Here is a 20013-nt window from a genome sequence, read left to right as displayed (position 1 = left end):
AGAGGTTTTGTCAAGAAATGGAAGTCTAAGAGTAAGTTCGTTGCTGCAATACAGACGTTAACTAGTTTTCCAGAGGACCTGTCTCAAAACATGTGATTGACTTTCAAATACAAGTTCTGCTTTTCTGAGGCAAAGGAAATCCAATGACTAGAAGAAAGCAACAGGAAAGAGTCCGTTCACAGTTTGCTTTACCTGATGGCTATCCTTGTCAAATGATCCAACTAAATCTTTCTATTTCAATTCTTTTCCCTCTAACTGCCATGCTGGAAGGGCATGTTGGGGCACTTATGTACACATTCCAAGGCTGGAGAAGTGCTTCTGGAAAGGAACAAGGAGTGACAAAGCTTTCCAATTTGTTTACAGGTAGAAACCCACAGACAGTTGGAATCATTATAGAACTCTTTAAAAGCTAACTCTGTCTCCCATGACTTCACAGGACTGTGACCATCTAATCCTTTTTGTTTGTTTTAAATGATGAGGCATTAATGACGCAGACATGTTAAAAGATGATCTACTCAACACAACAGAACATAAATTCAACCAGGACTTTGGAGAACTGGAGGAATTCCTCTGTGCTTAACCCTCATCGAATAAAGCCACAGCAGCTCCCATTCTGTTTGCTACTGTTTTCTCTTGCCACGTCGGTGTTTTAAGCACGTATTGCCATGCAACTGAAAAGTCATAGTCAAACAGATGTCAAAAATAACAAGCCTACTGCTATGTCAAAAACCACTCACAATTTCAATATCAAAGCCAAACATCAGCCTTCTTGTAGAGGCTTACTTCTGAGCTGAACTGAACTTTATTTTTACTTGGAAAATTTGCATTTATCTCCGGTGTTTGAAGATACCAGGCATTAATGTCAAGAGGAAGGTAGTGAGAGCCACAGAGATAGGACTTTATAAAGAAATTTTATAGTCTCTGTAAAAATCATTCTATTTCCATTGCAATAAAAAAGGCATGAGAAAGTTTTTGTGTATGTGTTTATGTGTCCCCCTCCCCATCCCCAGCAAGGAAAAAGTCTACAGCTTTCTTCAGATTTTCAAAGGGTCTGTGACCTGAGTAGGGCTAATACCCTCTGCCCTGATGCTTTATGGAGTGAACTGTTTTGAGGGATAGAATGAATGTTCTGAGGAAGCGGAATTCTTCTGTGGAAAAGCAAGTTAACCATGACTTGGTGCCGCACTCACCAATGAAGAATACAGGCTCCTACGCAGGAAAGTAACCAAGTGCACAGACATGGGTACAAACCCACGCTTATTTCTAGGCAAGCTTTTCTGAATAAAAACTAAGGCAATTTGGATAAAAACATTTGCTTTAGTGGTAGGTATTAAGGAGGGCACGTATTGCATGGAGCACTGGGTGTGGTGCATAAACAATGAATCTTGGGACACTGAAAAAATAAAAGAAAAAGAAAAAAAGAAAAAAATTGCTTTGTTACATGTTCTTAGTTTCCATATTGAATGAAAAACCGCATAGCCATATTCATACAGAAAAGTAGGGTTAAGTTAATAAGGAAAAAATTAGGAGCTCAGATCTAGTGCTTTAAAATGTACTATTATAAGTGTGGAAAATACAGTTGGAAGGCACCTGTATTAGTTCCTATTGCCACTATAAAGGATAAACCTTAACAACACAAATTGCTTAAACAACACAAATTTATTAACTTACAGTTCTGCAATCTAGAAGTCAGAAATGAGTCTCACTGGGCTAAATTCAAGATGTGGGTAGGGCCGCATTTCTTTCTGGAGGCTCTAGGGGAGAATCCATTTCCTTGCCCTTTCCAGCTTCTAAAGGCTGCCCACATTTCTTGGTTTGTGGCCACCCTCCTCCATCTTCAAGGCCCAGAGAGCAGCTCAACCCTCTAACACCACCCTGCCCTCCCCATCAGTTTGTTGGATTAATGTCAGGGCTCTGGCCTTGACTCCATCCACTCCCACACTAGATACTGTACAGCTGGTCCTTCTGCTGCTGTTTCTTCACCTTCAGCTTCTCCTAGTGCTCGTTGAGCCTATGGGACAGGGCGCACCTTTTCTTGGGACTGTAGAATTTCCTGAGGTTCTCCTTCTGAGTCTGGTGAATGATGGTGAGAACAAGGGTGAGGGGCTTATAGACAGCTCAGATATTGGAGACCTTGGATCCTGCACGGACCGTAATGTTGGTGACTTGCAGCTGGAGGAGCTCTACCTTCGGGTCCTCCAGATGTCTCAGCAGCTCTCCCTTCTGGCCAGGAAGGTCCCGAGCACTGGCTTGGGCCATAGCTGGACAAGGGGTGGCCACTTTGATGGCTTCTTAGGCTTTTAAGGATGCTTACTATTAAATTGGGTCCACTCAGAGAATCCAGCATAATCCAACTCTTAGAAGTCAGCTGATCAGCAACCTTCACCTCATTGGCTACCTCGGGGCCTCTTTGCCATGCAGTGTAATAGAGGTTCCAGGGATTAGGATGAGAACATCTTTGAGCAGTTATTATTCTGCCCACCACACCACGGCTTAGCTGGGAGAGTGGGAAAGGGCCGAAAGCACAGGAAGAGTGCGAGGAACTGGAAACCTAGAAGAGCACCTCGCTGGTTTGGATGGTATACTCCCTGATTATGCTACCAGAATACCTGAAGATCAGGTCTAAGGTAATCTGCATCTGTTCTTTAACTTTCATTCTGGAAAACTTAGTTTCTAAGAATGGTAAAGATGCCTAACTTGGGAAAACCTGAGTGTCAGCCCTGGCTCTGCCACTCATTGTCAATATCACTTTTGGCAATGCACCTATGTTTGGCTGAAGCACAATTTCCCCATTTAAAATAAATTCGAACTAGTAGGTCTAGATGATTGTAGTAGGCAGAATTCTAAGATGACTGCCAAGATTCTCACTTCCTGGTGTACATGTTCTGTATAATCCCCTCCCCTTGTATGTGAAGGGAGTTAAGAATACAATGGGATGGTCATCCTGTGATTAGGTTATGTTATACGGCAGAGTGGACTTTAAGAAAGGATTGCCTTTGGTGGGCCTGGCCTAATCAGGTGAACCTTTAACAGGTCATCTTCCTGATGAGAGTTCAAGTGTGAAAGAGATTTGCCAGGAGGGAGATTCTCTATTGATGGATACAAAGATAGAAAGGACCATGGAAAGTGACCACAAGGAGTGAAAAGCCAACAAGAAAAATAAGGGCTTTAGTCCTCCAAATACAAGGAACTGAATTCTACCAACAGCCCAAGTGACATTGGAAGTGGATTCTTCTGCAGAGCTTCAAATGAGAACTCAGCCCGACTGACGGCTTGAGAATTAGACTGAGCACAGAACCCAGTTGAGCTATGCCTACACTTCTGACCTACCCAGCTGAGAGCTAATACATGCGACTTGTTGTAAGCCTCCGAGATTGTGGCCATTCGTTATGTAGTAGTAGGAAACCAATAAACGAATACAATGCTATTTCAGTTAAATGTGAGTTAAGATTTCTTTTTAAGAATTTTTTTCTTGATTCCTCTTTCCCTGACTTTCTCCAAAGCTTTGATCGGCTTCCCCACCATGTAATTATTTCATTGAATATAACTAGAAAATGCCATTTTTTTCTGATTAAAATCTTCTCTCCTCTCACACATTGGAGTTATCTCCTTCCCCCCATGCTTGATTTCAGATGCAGAGATGTATGCATCTTGGGTATATTATATACATGTTTAGGTCTGGAGAATCAAACCAGATAACACAGATTTTGAGAATTAAAGCAAACAATCTTCGTATTTTGAAGTAAGTCAGATAAGTTTCACTCACTGCATCTAGTTATCTTGAAACACAGTAACCTTGACCTAATAGTTGAAGAAAAAGGCAAAGCAATGTAAGCATAAATGTCTGAACATTTTAATATCTTTTATCAATAAACATTAGTACTATGCCATGCATTTGAATCCATGCTTATCCTGAGGAAAACCTGCATTCTATCTTCTGCTTCCTCATACTGCAGCTGGGTCCCATTACGAGGGTAGGACACACCATGGGAAGCATGCCTAAACTTTTTAAGCCACAAAACGAAAGCTGATCTTCATTAATTAGATGTCTAGATTATGCAGATCGACCACTGTATTACTATAAATAATGTGGTCAGAAACACTATTATATGGCTTTTTGATACCTCCACTGGGGTAATTTAGTTAAGCCTTAATTACTAAGACATTCTATTAACCACAAAGGCAGGGTTTGGTGTCAGGTCAAAAATCAGATCCAATTGTGACTTTGTGGTCGGTGGCAGAGAGAAAGTTCTACAGCAAAGGGAACTGAGAACACAGGGTGATGTCTTCCTAACATTCAATTCAGGAGAAATATCATCTCCAGCACACCTTCACAGAGCGCTGCTATGTAATGCAGATAAAGTGAAAGTATTAGCAAGCCAATGATTCATAACTAAGACCCACCATTTAAAACCCATCTTCTCTGCCTTTGTGAAAACCATGGAACTGGATGAAGACAGGAGTCGCCTAATTTTAGATTAAAGCCAATGTGGACAGTGGATTCTGGAATGAAGGCGAAGTCTGGGGATCACACCCCCTCACCCGAATAAGGATCAGCTGTTTTAATAAAAAGGGAGAACACATGACAAAAAGAATGCTCCAAAGCCCACGGTGTGGAAAAGCTTCCAGATCTGGGGATCCAAGTGAATCATGACTTAGCTTTTACCAACTTCAACCAAAGTCTTCCCAGGTGCTGAAGTCAGCACTAAAGAAAAGCTCTCACACAACTGTGATGCAGAGTAATTACCATCTTTGTCTGCTTCACCTTTTTGTACCTGTGTCTTTAACCATCTACATAATGATGGGGAGGGAAAACACTTCGAGCCGAAATGAAATAAACGACATCGGTTTATGCCCACACGGACCTTGTCAAGTAGCCAATGACTCGCCCTTTCATTGTGAGTGACTAATATCAATGCTGGCTCTAAAGAAAGACACTTTTCATAATCGCCCAACAATCTGCTAAGTGAAAACATATGGATAGGCTTAGGCAAAGCCTGCCAGGGGTCTTTGCTGAATGGAAAACAGGTGTTCTCATTCTGTGCCACGTAATACCCCATTTACCCCCAAGTCCAAAGGTTAGAGGACTAATAGCTGCCTTGTGGTAATCAGGGAAAGCCAAGAAACTAGCCCTGGTGAAACATCTGGGACATATTTTACATACTTGCAACATATGCTTCAGGTTCAATTAAAGTGAGGCTTTGGCACATTTATTAATCTTTTTTACTTTTATCCTATAAGAGGACTCACTGACCTGACCCCACTCTTATACCATATGAGAAAACAGAGAAATAATGAGAGCTAGGGGTCAGTACCTGCTCATATGGCAAAAAACCACATTTGTTTTCTCCTGAAATTCCATTACGCATGACTCTACACACAAACTTTAAACAGAAGAACCAATGAATTTTTTAAGTAGGAAATTACCCTTCTCCCACTCAGACACACTGATAGCCAAGACTTAAAACCTTTACCACTGTGACAGCCAGTCCAGAGACGGAGGCTACTAAATGGGAACTTGAAGGATCCTTTCATAATTCCATTGCTTATAGGAAAAACTTTATATTTTAACACATCCACTCTAGGATTCTTCCATTATGCAAGCCCCTAAAAGTCTTTTGTAAATTATTATACTTGAGATTTTCCTTTTTTTTTTTTTTTTTTTTGGTTCAGATACGATTTTTATGCTATCAATTCCATTACGAGTAGAAAAGAAAAGCCTCCTTATAGATCACTTGAATAAAGAGTCGGATTTATGAAAATCAGCTCACCGTCTTTTCATATGGAAAACACACTGTTTGCCAGCACCCTGTGCGCAAGAATACAGCTGAATTCACACAGTAATTTAAGCACTCACTTTCAATCACCTTCGGTAACTAGATCTGAAAATGTATTAGAACCCGGGTGTCAGTTTCAGACACCTAAACACTAGATTACAATAGATACCACTCCAGAGGCTTGGTGCTCTTTCCACCTGGCATGTTCCACTTGACATCTAGGTTTTGGTGAGCTGGTTAACCAGGTGCGTTATTCGCTCCCCACTCCTAACATCCTCTCTATTAAAAAAATGACCATCAAGTGGAGAAGAGTGGTTTGGAGTATCAACAAACTGCCTTAAAAAAAAGAAAAAGAAAAAAAAACCCAGGTTGACCTCAAGCAGGGACACTGAAGTACTAGACTTCACTAAGGGTTTCCATTTATTAACATTTTGGAGGGAACGCCTGCTGCTGGAATGAATCTTTATGGTAGCTTTAATAATAAAGTAGCAACAAGCAAGGGAAAATGGCCATAAATGGATGGCAGCTCAGTGTTTATCAGCAGAGAAATGATGATTCAGAGCTGGCATGTTGAGTTAAAATACAAGCTCTCTACAGCTCTACAACTGACCTTAACAATAAATCATCTCATTTATTGCCAGAAGTGTATGTTCATGTTATTTAACATTAAAAACAAGCACATATGTGTTTTTGTAGAAAGGAGATTTTGTTAGTGTATGTTTGGTGATGTTGCTAATGACTAAATGATGTACAGAAGGAAAATTTCACCTAAAAGCTCTATCAATTTCAAAATGTTTGGAATGGTATTAGAAGGCAGAAAGTGTGTATGTGTGTGTCTATGCTTTCATTTTCCTTCTAGCATTGAATATTAGGCAAGAAAAAAAATCATTTGGGAGTTTGACTCTCACAGTTTGTGATTTTTTTTTTATTACATTTCTAATGCTTGGTTCCAGCATGCAAATTCTTATACCAGGATATAACTGTACATCTCTACTAGAATCAAAGGCCAAGGGCATAAATTAAGATACACTGTTGTTCTCCTTTATTTAAAAAAAAAAAAATCACTTCTTTACTATAAGAACTCTGGTTCCAGTGAAAGTCAAAATCTGGTTTTATATCCTAAATAATTTGGGAATAATGAAAAATGAGTGATATTCTCTTTTCCCTCCCAATCTTACTCTAGCTCTTTTAAGATTTTTTGATCTAGAAATGCCCAAGGATTTCGATAAATCAGCATCACTCTCCTCCTTGTCATAAAAAGCCTTTCTTCTCACCCCAGACACCACTACAGTCATACCAGATCATTCTAATTTGTCTTCCAAGGGGACAACCATACCAAGAAATCCCAGAAACTAGCTGTTTTTTTTTTTTTCTTTTTACTGTGGTCACCATTCCCATGCCAACCAGTGATCAGAAAACAACCTCTCAGCAGGCTTTCCTGACCAAGAAGCCATAGAGTCATTCCAAGTCAAGTCTAGGCAAGGGCCCTGAACACTGGGATTATTTAAATGCCCTCCTGAGCCCTCCCCACACATGTGTGTTCTTTTGCTGCACAATTCCTTGAAAATTACAGATGACAATATTCATGTTCAACTTAAGCAGGCTGCTCTTTTTTTCCTTTCTCCCTTCCTCTGAAGTGTAGCCCGATTTGTAATACTCAAGATAGGACAAATTTTTGCCCTTCAAAAACAGTTGTCACTGCTGTTATCTTCACGAGAGCTATCAAGTTCCAGACAAGCTGAATTATTTTTTTTTGTTCCTGGCAGAAAAATATTTGACCCAGCACTGGACAAAAGCGAAGAGGATTTATAGCCCTCTCTCCTTCTTTGCAACATGCAGTGGCATTGTTAGGATGATAAACAGCACTGTCCAATTTTCTGGACTCAAACACTTCAACTCCTTTTTTTAACTGTCTGTGAAAACAGTGTCATGTCTACATTTCCCCATCCCCTGGTACCCAAGTGCTGGGAAAGATAATTACCTTGTCATCTTTGTCATCTTCTTCTTCCTCGTCCTCCAGCATGTCCTCCACTACCTGCAGACAGAAACAGAAGTCATTTTTGTGCTCTTAAAGCAGAGAATTTTGTTCTGTCATTTTCAACCTTTTGGAAATGAAAACTTCATTAACATTTGAAACAGATGCACAGAGAGGGAACATTTGATCTAGAGATAGGGATTAGGAAAATACAGTGACTTTAATTGATTAATACCAGGGAACTGAATCCCAGTCAGGGGAACCCTACTTGTGTGACAACCTAAAGAATCTGAAATATGCATCAGGTAAACTAACATTAATTTCAGAGATGCTTTCGATCAGGAGATTTCCTTTTTACCTGCTCCACTTTCTGTATTAATCAGACACTTTAAGTTCAGAATCAGATAACTAAGCAGAAAACAGCTCTGCTATTTCTGATTTACTTTTCACCAAACTCTAAGGTAAAGTAACTTCCTCATCACTGATTTATGCCGGTGGCTTATGGTATAAAACTAATAGCTTTCATGGCTGAAATTCTACTTATTTTTAAATTTTTATTGAATAAATTTGATACATAACATTGGTTAAGTCAAGTATACTATGAGTTACTTGGATACATTTATATATTGTAAAATGATTGCTAATGTGGCAATATTTTACCTTATTACATGATTATAGTACACTATTATTGTCTATGTTCATTACACTGTGCATCAGATCTCTATGGCTTATTTAATACCTGTCCTGTATTTGTATGCTATCCCTACCCTCCATGCCCCCTGGTGACTGCCTTTTTGCTATTTTTTTTTTTTATCGTTTAACTTTTTTAGAATCCATAAATAAGTGATATCATATAGTACTACACTTAACTCTGACTCATCTTGCTTTTAATGCATTCAAGGTCCATCCATGATGTCACAAAAGGGATACTATCTTCCTTCCTTTTAACTGAGTAATATTCTGTGTATATATACCATATCCTTTTCACCCGTTCATCCACTGATGGGCATTTGGGTTGTCTCCATATGTTGGCTTTTGTGAATAATACTGTGGCAAACATGGTAGTGCAGGTAACTTTTCTATACCTTGTTTTCATTTCCTTTGGGTATATACCCAGAAGTGTAATTGTTCAATCATAGGGCAGATCTGTTTTTATTTTTGGGGGAATCTCCATATTGTTTTCCACAGTGTCTGGACCAATTTGCGTTTCCGCCAACAATATGGGTTCTCCAGTCACCGCTCTCTATTCACCATTCTCAACACCATTTATTGTCTGTTCCTGACGACAGCCATTCTAACAGATGTTAGCTAACTCAGTGGTCCACTGATACAGAGGTGACACGGCATTGTGGTTCTGACTTGTGTTTCCTTGATACTAGTGATGTTAAGCATAAATTCATCTATCTGTTGGCCATTTCTATATCCTCTGTAGAAAATTGTTTAGTTCTTCTGCTATTTTTAAATTGGATTGCTTTTTTTGTTAGGGAGTTGACTGAATTCTGTAGATATTTTGGATGTTAACCCTGTATCTGAGAGATGGTTTGCAAAACTTTTCTCCCATTCTGCAGGTTGTCTTTTTATTGTTTGTTTTGCTGTGCAGAAGCTTTTGAGTTTGATTAGCCCCATTCGTTAATTTTTTGTCATTTGTGATTTTGGTGCCATCAAGTCTCGTTTTAATTCTTGTAGATAAATGTCAACTTTTGACTATCTCTGTATTACTTCTTTTTCTTACTTTTTTTTTTTTTTTGTGAATTGCCAGAGACTCTAATTTTAAATCTCTGATTTTACACAAGGGTTACATTATGAGAATGGACACTGAAAATTAGAAATGTATTCAATAATCAAATGTATGTAATATGTATATATAATCCAGGTAGGTGGGTATGCATGAATGTATTTTTTAATGACTCCTAGTGTACTTACTTCAGCATAATGGAATAGTCATTTTGGATTTGCTCAATAATTTACCCCTTCCTTGATTACTGTGTAACTGTGGCATTACAAATGGGAGTTCCCCCTGTTTCAGGTGTTTTACTATGGTTTTATACACCTTCTGTCTCTCTCCTTCTCTCTCTCTCTCTCCATAGAAACCAAAAATTTAAAAAAACTTTGGGGAGGGTTGCTATTCAGTTAAGTGCCAACTTCTGATTGCATTGATGCCATTTCATATAATTTCTAATTCTTGTGGTGCTTTTCTTTTTTTAATCCAGTCTGTATCTTTATTTCTGAATAAACTTGATAGAATCATGGTTATTAAATATTTTTAAATCTTTCTCCCCAAGCTCATAACTTTAAAAGTTAGAGACAGTGAGTGCTTCTTTCATGTGGCTTATGATACAGACGGGAATATGTTATGAGTGAAAACTTCAATAGCTAAGACTGTGTTATGCCAAGAGCTACACAAACTGAGATAACATGTCGGGACTCTTGGTGATCTAATAATTGTTCTCAAATATTCGAAAAGCATTAGCCGACTTAAAAGAATAGCCCAAACGCAAACCTCCTTTTCTCATAAACCAAAATAGGACCAAAAGCATCTGACAACCTGTGAGATTGTTCCTAATTTAAGGTCATACTTTAAATCTTCTGTTACATGGTAGAATTTTGTGGTCTTTGCTTTGGACATTCAGCATTTCAAAAGAACCATAGTAGCACAATGTGCTGTTTCCAATATCTGGTGAGAGTTTACACTTATTCTGAAGGCCTATAAAGCAATTCAGCCTCAGCAAGAAAGAAGGACTCTTAACATTCTAACACTATTCAGCAACTCTGTAAGCATTTATTGTTAAGCCCCTTGGTCCAGAAACACAGTGCTAGGTACTGTGGGAATACAAAGATGAATAACACAGATATTTCATCTATACTCATGTCAGCCCTCAAGAGGATTATAATTCAGTAAAATTTAAATGGAGACTATAAGCTAATCTTTCACGTTGGGTTTTAATTTCCTGAAAATTTGAAGTATTGGAAGTATATAGACAATAATAGCAACAACATATAATCACGGTGCTCTATACCAGGCAATTTCAAACTGGGTTGTTTTTGATGGAGGTTTTAATGGGAGAAGCAGCCACAGTATTTCAGTACTTTGTATTTCTTCAAAAGCATTCACCTAACACAGCAAATGGCTGAAACAGAACTCAAACCCAGACAGTGGGACAACTCAGAGACAGCTCTCATTCCCTGCCCAGTTCTTGGGGGTGGGGAGGGAAGAATTCACCCAACTCTCCTAAGTTTTGTTTAAATGATTATAATTTTGTATCTCTAATAAGATGACAAATTTAGATTAAGTAATTTGTTAGGTTGGTCATTATGATCCATTTTATTTTTCAGATAAAAGTTGTATATACGGGAGGTATAAAACAGGATAATTTGGTTAAGTAATGTTTTACTAAAATTACCTGCACAAAGTCATTTATCAAACATGTCAAGGAAAAAGAAACAAATACTACAAGTATACTTTTACTCCCATGCATAAATTCGAACAATGTTTTTGCTGGTTATGATTAAAAATGTATTGCATGCTTCTCCTCTTCAGTACTTATGATCATGCTGCAGGTGCTAGGAAGCAAGAAGGGTGTTGGATTCTGCCTAGCAGATTGCAAGGTGCATAATAGGTGTTCTAGAACCATTTGTTGATAGAATGAACAGATGAAAGCATCATCTATTCTTGATAGCCCTCAACAAGATTTTATGGGAAGGAAGTGAACTAGCTTGCAGAACTGAACTAGCTTATCTGGAAAGACGTATACTTAATCAGGGATGCAGATTAATAAAAGCAAATTTTCAAAATGCCTTCCAATATCTGCCCGGAAACAGAAAGCATACCCATTTAACCTTTAAGATTTGGAGATTTCTACTTCCTTCAAGTTAATTTTCTACAAATCCAAAATATCATTGAAACAGCAAACAAGCCAATAGCTTCATTTACACATTTTCCAAATCAGCTGCAGATCTTATGTTCGAGAACGACTCAAAGAGGTCTACAAAATCAGGCTCTTCATTTGCAAAACCCAAACTGTTCTTCCCCTGCACAAGTGGGTAATTGGCTACGCACAATTGCTCTACAAATGTGCAGCCAGAACCACCCAATACAACAATTTGCTCTTACATTTGGCAGAAAAGTGTTGTGTTAGCGAGAGGCCGTTGTGTTGTGTTTTAGCGCTCTAGCGAGGGCTTTTCCCCTCCTCCAGTGCCTTTTTAATGTTACATCATAAACATCTACAAGTGAGGATTTATAATACAGATGCTTTCCTATGGATGTTTTGAAGCTGCTTCAGAATGTATCCCACTATTAACGTTTCGTTCAGGTGGGGTTTAAGGTGCCCTGGAAACTGGAGATAATAGCACCTATCCCAAAGTGTTGATTAAGGACGCAATGAAATAGTGTATAAAGTACTTAACACAGTTCTCGTATCGAAGTAAATGTTCAAAAAGGTTAGCTATTAGTGAAAAGAAAACTAACATGAATTTAATAATATTTTAAACATTATTTTTTAAAAGATTTAAAACATTTATTAGACAGGGAAAGAGAGTACAAGCAGGGGAAGTGACAGGCAGAGGGAGAGGGAGACTGATATGGGGCTCAAACCCAGGGCCCTGGGATCATGACCCGAGCTGAAGACAGATGCTTAACTGACTGAGCCACCCAGGTGCCCCTCAACATACATTTTTAAAAAAATTATTTTTTTTTTTGTCCTGGGCAAAATATTCAGTGTTCTTTAGGACATATAAAATTCCAATTCATGTTTAACAGACACTAAGAAACACATAAAGGGACACAGGTAGAGGCGTGAATCAAGACCCTCCCTTAAAATGATAATGATTTTACTACTTTGCAGGCTTTAAGGGACCAAAGCAATGGACGGCTATGAAGGCAAGAGTGTTTCAGAAGTGGGGCGGTGCTTGAAGACATGAGCCCTGGCCAAATTCAATGAATACAGAAACTGCAACTAAGGTGTTAAAAACAAACTGTACGTATCCCTGAAGTGCATTTAGTGACTTCAAGAAACTGCAACCTTTCCCAGAGAACTCACGTAACATTTCTTAATGTTACTCACGTAACATTTCTTAATGGTATTAAGAAAGAGTGTGGAGGAGTTTAATACCCAGCAAAGAAAAACAAAATAAAGGAGTCCTGTCTCAAACTCCAGCTCTTTCCTCGTCAATAAAACCACATAAAGACTACATAGTTTTGTTTTCAAGTATATGAAGTCAAACTGACCAAACATTTGTCAACAATAATTTAATAACACATATGCAGAATTTCCTTGAGGAAAAAAAAATAAGTGTTGAAAAAAATGCATGTGTTAGAAAAGATACATTTCTCCAAAGTTGTGTTTTTCTTTTCTTTTTTCTTTCCCTTTTCTTGAGGGGGGATCTCTCAGTTTGGCTCTAGAATTCTCTTTCCAAATTATGCTTTCTGATACCTTGCTTGAAAGCAAGTAGTATTAATCAAACAAAGGAAGGGCACTAGGGAAATCAGAAAGATGTAATGCAAGCAGTTAAAAGTGACACGACCTTCTGTAATGTCGCTCGTCACAGACTTATATGCCACACACCGGAGGAAGGTCTTGAAAGAAACTGATTCTTGGTACTATTCCTTGAATGTAATACTAATAAAGATGACATTTTTAAAAACACACGTAGACAGCCCCAAATGCAGCATGCCAGCTACATTACAGCTAAAGAATAAGCAAATAACATTATTTTTAAAAGCGTAATATTTCTTTTTCCACAGTCCCTATTTGCTAAGCATTTGTCATTAACATATAAAATAGAATATGTGGCAATACTTTTTAAAAATACATTTTCAAATGGAGCCAAACTCATCTGTAGAATCTGTATATTATATAGTCGCACAGGAGCTCTTTTCATATTATGACTTTCAATTATAATTCAACACAACTTAAATATCTTATGATTTGCAAGGAAATAAAATTTTATTTGGCTGAAAATATTAATAATGGTGTTGGTAATCTGAATACAAGTACAACATGTTTTTAATATTACTGCCCCAGACAATGATGTATAAGGGAGGAGACCTGAGGATGCAGAATAGAACACCAAGACAGTGAAGGGATGAGAAAAAGTAGATTCAGGTAAACTTCATTGTTAAAGTCCTCATGGGACAGTGAATACTAATTACTGCTTTTTAATGCCAAGTTAGGGGGTGTGTCTTAAAACAAAGTGACCAAAGGGAATTAAAAGGCCTACCAATAATTGTTAAAACACTTTGTATTTTTGGATTTGCCCAGGAATGAGGTCCTCCACTTACTACTCCTCAAAGAAAAAGGAACCGAGAAAGAATCCTGGTCATGTCACCCTTGTAAGATAAGTACTGAGTACCACGAAGCCAAAAACTCCCCAAGCCAAAGCTGAGACAAACCAGTTTCTCTCATATGTTTACTTTTTTCCTTGGAAATAATCTTTGAATATAATAGATGTTTTGCTAAGTTCAGAATGAATAGTTGCACAATTCAAATTGCTTTACTCAAACACGGTCTATAAAAAAGCAACACATTTAAATTAAAGAAGAAATCACTGCTGTCCAGATGTGCAACTGCATGTTAAAAAATTAAAGAAAGAAAATTGTCACAAAAGAAAGAAGTTTCATATTTAATTTCATATTCAAAGAACATCCAAATGTGTACAGATGCTTACATTTGGACACATTACAAACTAAATGCCTATTTCCACCCTAGAGATACAGAGGAATTTGGAGAGAGCAGAATTCTTCAACATGGTCTGGAGTTCATTTATATCATTTTGTGTGTGCATAAACCAAGCAAAGCATGCATTTGTGTGCCAGTGAATTTATTACATGTGTAAATATCATATGAAATTATTGGAAGCCAATGGGTTGAGAAGATGCATATAAACACTCTCTTTCGGATGGCTGAAAAGAACCAGAGCTGACCTCTGGTCCACCAAAGTCAGCTAAAGTGCCAAATAAAACATGTCTGCTTCTCACGAAATTTTTGAGAAGGAACTTTTACAAAATGAACGGCATAATTAAGCTGTACATATAATTTACTCCACATTTGGAAGAATAATAAGACTCATAAACAGGTCTGGAATACACGGTTTCATCCAGTATATCTCAAAAGCAACTGGATGTATGATGGCTGCTTAGTTTGATTCACGCTATTAAGGATTTGACCTTGGCGTATTTCAGCTACAGTAGTCATCAAGATAACTGAACCACTAGATGTAATAATAATTAGTGTGATAGGCTTGCCATGAGGTTGAATATATTGCAACACAAAAGAAGGCAGACTAAAAAGAAAAGCATTATTACTTACTGCTAAGAGACTTCCTGATTTTTACAGAGACACTCAAATACAATTATTTCTTCTCGCAGAATGCATTTCCTTGGCTCATTCTGGGAAGTGCCATGTTGTAATTTAGTCTGATTCTTAATAGGAAATGTGGCTTTAATGTGGTTATCAGATGACTTTTGATGCATGCCACTGATTACATACAGTCTGTATTCTGCATCATCAACAACAACATTCTTATTTGCAGTGTAATATGCTTTGCTGTAAGGTGCAAGCGTGGTAAATTTACTTTACTGGCCAAGAAGATGTAACCTTTTATTTTTTTTAAGTGTCAGCTTAATATGCAGAAAACCTCTTCCATTATAAAAGACTAAATATAATATAAATTCTATAATCAGTATAAGCATCTGAAATGAATTTCTTTTCATATTTCCTTCTGAGTATTCTTAAATGTTCATTCTTACATTTACACAAAGCCCTGGGAACAGAATTCTAGTGTTTATTTGAACTATGTCTCCATCTAAAGGCTTCCCCATGTATTGTATTTTCGCTGGCAGGGAAAATTCTGAGCTTGGTGTCTTTAGGATATCGCATATTAATTTGAGCAGGGAAAAATAGGTCAACTGTTAGCCTACAATGTGCTTTCCGAATAATAATGCTTTTTTGAAACTATTTTTTGGTCATGTTAGAAAAAAATATATACAAAAAGCCAAAAAGAAAGGGAAAAAAAAAAAACCCCACAAACCTAAAACACTGGAGTTGTTTAATGTGCTTTGCAAAGTGAGATTAAAAGATAACTAGACTTGCTACTAATGGATGTTATAAAATTTAGTATTTTCAAAGGAAAATATTTTTTGCCAATTAAAAGTAAACAGATTTCAAATAAAGAAGAAAATTATGCACTCAAGCCTCTTATAAAACCAGATTTCCATTCCAGAACCACGAATTTGTTATTTTTTTAAAAAGGCACAATTTTAAATGTTTAAAATCCAAAACAACCTTGGGAATTTTCATTTTTTAAGTATGTCATGAAGAGTCCACATTATCTATTTAAAACATTTTCTGCAAAGCCAGAGGAGTGACAGGTGTGACCTCCAGTCTCCTCAGAAACGTGCAATGCTCTAACCCCTGAAGATAGGCTTGGGGAGCATTAAAGCGGCAGTAGTCAAGAAGTTCCCTTTCAGGTAAGTGTATAGTTTTAGGACATGGACTAGAGAAAAATGTTACACTTTTGGAACAACAGAATTGGAAAACAAGACAAAAAATCATTTATATTGGAGATTAACATTAGCAAACTTTTGGACCATACTGCTCTGCTACGTTCGATCCATTTTTTACAGAAATTCTCAGCTACTCACTATGTTAAGCAGAATGCGGGAGATAATGGAAGGGGTGAGGGGAATCGGTGGACATTTGTAGAGAAAAACATTCTGGCACTAATTTGATTCTCTTTTTCTTTTGTTCCTCTCGGTCCTAGAATATTTCGAGGCCTGAGAACATTATGTGAAAAAAATCTAAAAATAGACTGAGTTTTGAATGTCAGGAAATCATAGAGTCCGAAAACTTGAGTTTTTTTCTTTATATCCCTTTTCTATAAATAATAATGATAAAAATATTTTTTAATCTCTTTTTGATAAAGAATAATCACCTCACAAAAGAAAGCCCATGTGGGTTTAGACCTACATTTGAACTGGAAAGAATGTGTATGGTGAATGGTGAATTGTAGCATAAAAGCCTGAATGAAAAGAATGTTCACGAAACCTCACACAAAACCTCCGGAACCGTTTTATCACGAGCTTCCCACAATATAACACAAGAGCTCTATATTCTAGGAAAAGCTTGCTGGGTCCACTTATCATTTCTGCTTTATGTAGTGTACTGTATGATTGCTAAATTAGTGCATAATGTATTTATAATATTTATAGTACCAACATTTAGTTAAATAACCTTTATGTAAGATTTATGTTGATTTTTTTTATTTCTCATTTAATGGCAAATTATGAAGAGCATGTTTCATAAAGATAATTCTCCATTTAAATTCATCAGTCCATTAAATATTAAAATTATGTTTCTGATGCAATCGAGAACAAATTTGTCCAGCTTCAGTGATTATTTGCACTCATAAAAATTAGGCTTGATTAATAAAATTTAAATGCTTGATTAAGTTGACATTTTCATGTTCTAGTCTGATTTATTAAAATTAGTCTCCTTGCCCAGGCCTGGTATGCTATGTAGGTTTACCTTTCTCCTTCTCTTAGTCGACATCCAGAGTGAGGCTGTCAGGAAGGAGTATTGTGCTTTTGCACTCAAAGACGGTTTAGACAGTTTCAGGAAAATGTCCTGTTCTTTTCTCAGAGTGCTGCTGGCCTCTGTCTTTATGCATTGTGCTTGCTGGAGGTTTGAATTACAATAAACAAGAAAAATGTTTCTTTCAAATATCTATTGATATGATCTAGAAAATGGCATTTATTTATGGTATTTCTGTAAAATTCAGTTACCAAGAAGTTTTCATCTGTAGAGGACTGGTCAAATTTCTTCATCTGCTTTTTTTTTTTTCCTGATAAAAATACAGTTTTTATTATTGTGGGACTTCCGCACACATAGCAGGCGGGATTATAGACATGGGAAAACTTTCTGTGGCAATGTTACTGTCTTTATCTACAAGCTTAAAACCAAGACTGATGGTCATGGAAAACCATCCTCTTCAAGAGCACTTACAAGGGAACTTTTCAAAAGAGGAAGTGATGTACAACGTCTAAACCTTCATTACACCCTTGCTGGTTTGTCCTGTTTTCTACATGCGCGGGTGCCTAGTTGTCATTGACTAAGCCCTTGCTGTATGGTTAAGACAGTATGTTGTCTCTTTAATCGTCACAAAACCTCAACAAGGTAAGGTTATTATCCCTGTCTTATTGGTGAGGAAACTGAGGCTCAGGGGAATGAATAAATTTGCATGGCTAACAAGAGGAAGTTCTGCAATTAAATCCCAGATCTTCCTAATTTCAAAGTTTGGGCTTTTAACTTCTACCAACTGGAAATGAGTCGTGGTAACAGTCATTTTTAAGATGTTTTTGAGGCTATCCGTGGGAGTGTAACTCACTTGGAAACTTTTAGATGAACCGACTTTCTCTCATTTAAGCATGCTAACAGAATATTTGGTTATTTTTTAAAAAATAAACGATGTTGCATGATAGTTATTTTTTTTCCTGCATAATGGAATAAATTCAGTGATGAATGACAGAAAATGCCCTTGAAGGCATATTTTAGTGTGGTTACCTACATGTACTATTAAAGTTCTACATAGAAGAAGACGGAAAGACTTTAGAATTGCGTGCTCTTGATAATGTATACCACGTAACACTAAACAAACAAACAAAAAAAATGAACACAAACCTCTCCGAGTTACTAGACCCCTATCAGAGTTCAGATTTACGAACATTTTCCACAAGCCGATAAAGACATACCATTTAGTTTCCACTTTTAGCTTGTTAACTGAGGTCTTGTACTTTCTTACCACTTTTCTGAACCAGGGACAAAAAATCTTCGCAAATATCATAGGAAACTCTGTGCCAACACCAATCACTACAGAGGGCATGATGATTAGGACCAGTAATGCAAACTAGTCATGAGGTCATGAGTCAGCCACAAGGTGCTTCTGTTGGTCCTATATCCTACCTCCCTCACTATAAAGTTCAAAGGAGTTTTGGCTAGCTACAAGGAGAATGAAAAGTCTTTAAGAAGGAACAAACAGGCTATCACTAAAAGCAGGGAGAGTAAAAATAACACAGCCACCCTGAGAACTGAGACCAAAATGATGAGTACCCTTCCCCTCCCTTCTCCATCCCCTTCTTCCGTTACAGAAGCAACAAAATTGTGGGGGCAGACCTTTTGGAAGAATGGAGATAATAAAACCATTTGGTTGACATACAGGTAAATGCTGGGGTTGGACACTTTGGAGAACCATCTAGGTGATGAATTCTTTGGATCCAAGGGAGGCTTTGAAGGGAGTTTTAGAAAGCTGGTTTTACAAGGAGTTTCTAGGGCTCCAGGGGTCATCTGGGGCCCAAATAAGAGGATATAGTTTATTTATGGGGGCAAGAGCTTCAGGTTTCTCTCAAATTTGCCCAGGCAGTTCATTTATTGGGAAAGGAGCAAGATTTCAGGGCAGAAATACTCTAGAAGAATGAAGCTCAGCTCTTTACCTTGTTATATTCTCACATGTGTCTTTGGAGAATCTGAGCAAGTTGGGAAGGATTTAGGCAAAATTGGAGAGTAACTGGAAACATCCTCTACGGGGATTGCCCCTAACTTTAAATTCTGTCTTCTGAGTCCTCACAGATCCAAAGCAAGCAGTATGCCTTCCACTGAGGAGAATCCTCAGTAAATTGACTTTTAAAAATAGAAACGCTTTCCTTTACATCTTTCTCTATAGGAATGGACATGTCACGTACAGGTGACATTCATCTTCCACCATTCTATAATTTTATCTTTCCAATTTGAAGTTTAGATGCAGTCTGAGAAGACAGCAAAAGGCTAGCCAATAAACTGAAGAAGTATGAAAGGCAAACACGGAGTTAGGGAGCGAAATGGACAGACTGAAGGGTAGAATGGGAGCTGTGGTCACAGATAAACAACCCTTTTCTTTATGTATGCAGCACACGCACAGACATCTGGGGTGATCTAAATGTCTTTTGGTTGTACACGTGGCATATCACCTACCCGCCTCTATTAGCACACCTATTATGTTCACGCACTCGATTTAGTTGTTCGTTTCCCTCACTAGACCACAAACTGGCCTGGGCAAGGATCCTGTCTTAATCGTCTTTGGAACAAGAGTTAGCACTGTGCCTGGAGATGTTCAATAAACTTTCACTGAATGGAAATACTTATGCATAAAAATTAGACAATTTTTGATTTGGAAAGATTAGACTAAAATATTTGTTCATTCATCACAGTTTTTGAGCAACTACTACACTGCCAT

At 37.6% G+C, this 20013-nt stretch overlaps 1 protein-coding gene across 9 annotated transcripts in view; it reads right to left on the bottom strand.

Annotated features, from left to right (window-relative positions):
• Positions 1-20013, bottom strand: part of MCTP1 (multiple C2 and transmembrane domain containing 1) — a 519900-nt gene that overhangs the window by 63936 nt on the left and 435951 nt on the right. For all 9 annotated transcript variants that reach the window (XR_004381302.1, XM_032846299.1, XM_032846346.1 and 6 more), the window contains one exon: positions 7759-7812. Coding sequence is in view for 8 of the 9 variants with exons in the window: in XM_032846299.1 (XP_032702190.1) it covers positions 7759-7812 (54 nt within the window). In the remaining variant the exon portion in view is untranslated. The remainder of the gene's footprint in view (positions 1-7758; positions 7813-20013) is intronic.

The sequence above is a fragment of the Lontra canadensis genome, unplaced genomic scaffold (genome assembly GCF_010015895.1).
Source record: "Lontra canadensis isolate GAN:19392208 unplaced genomic scaffold, GSC_riverotter_1.0 scaffold4, whole genome shotgun sequence".
Classification (NCBI taxonomy): Eukaryota; Metazoa; Chordata; class Mammalia; order Carnivora; family Mustelidae; genus Lontra; species Lontra canadensis.
Note: the sequence above shows the minus strand (reverse complement) of the source record. Positions and strands in the feature narration are given on the sequence as shown.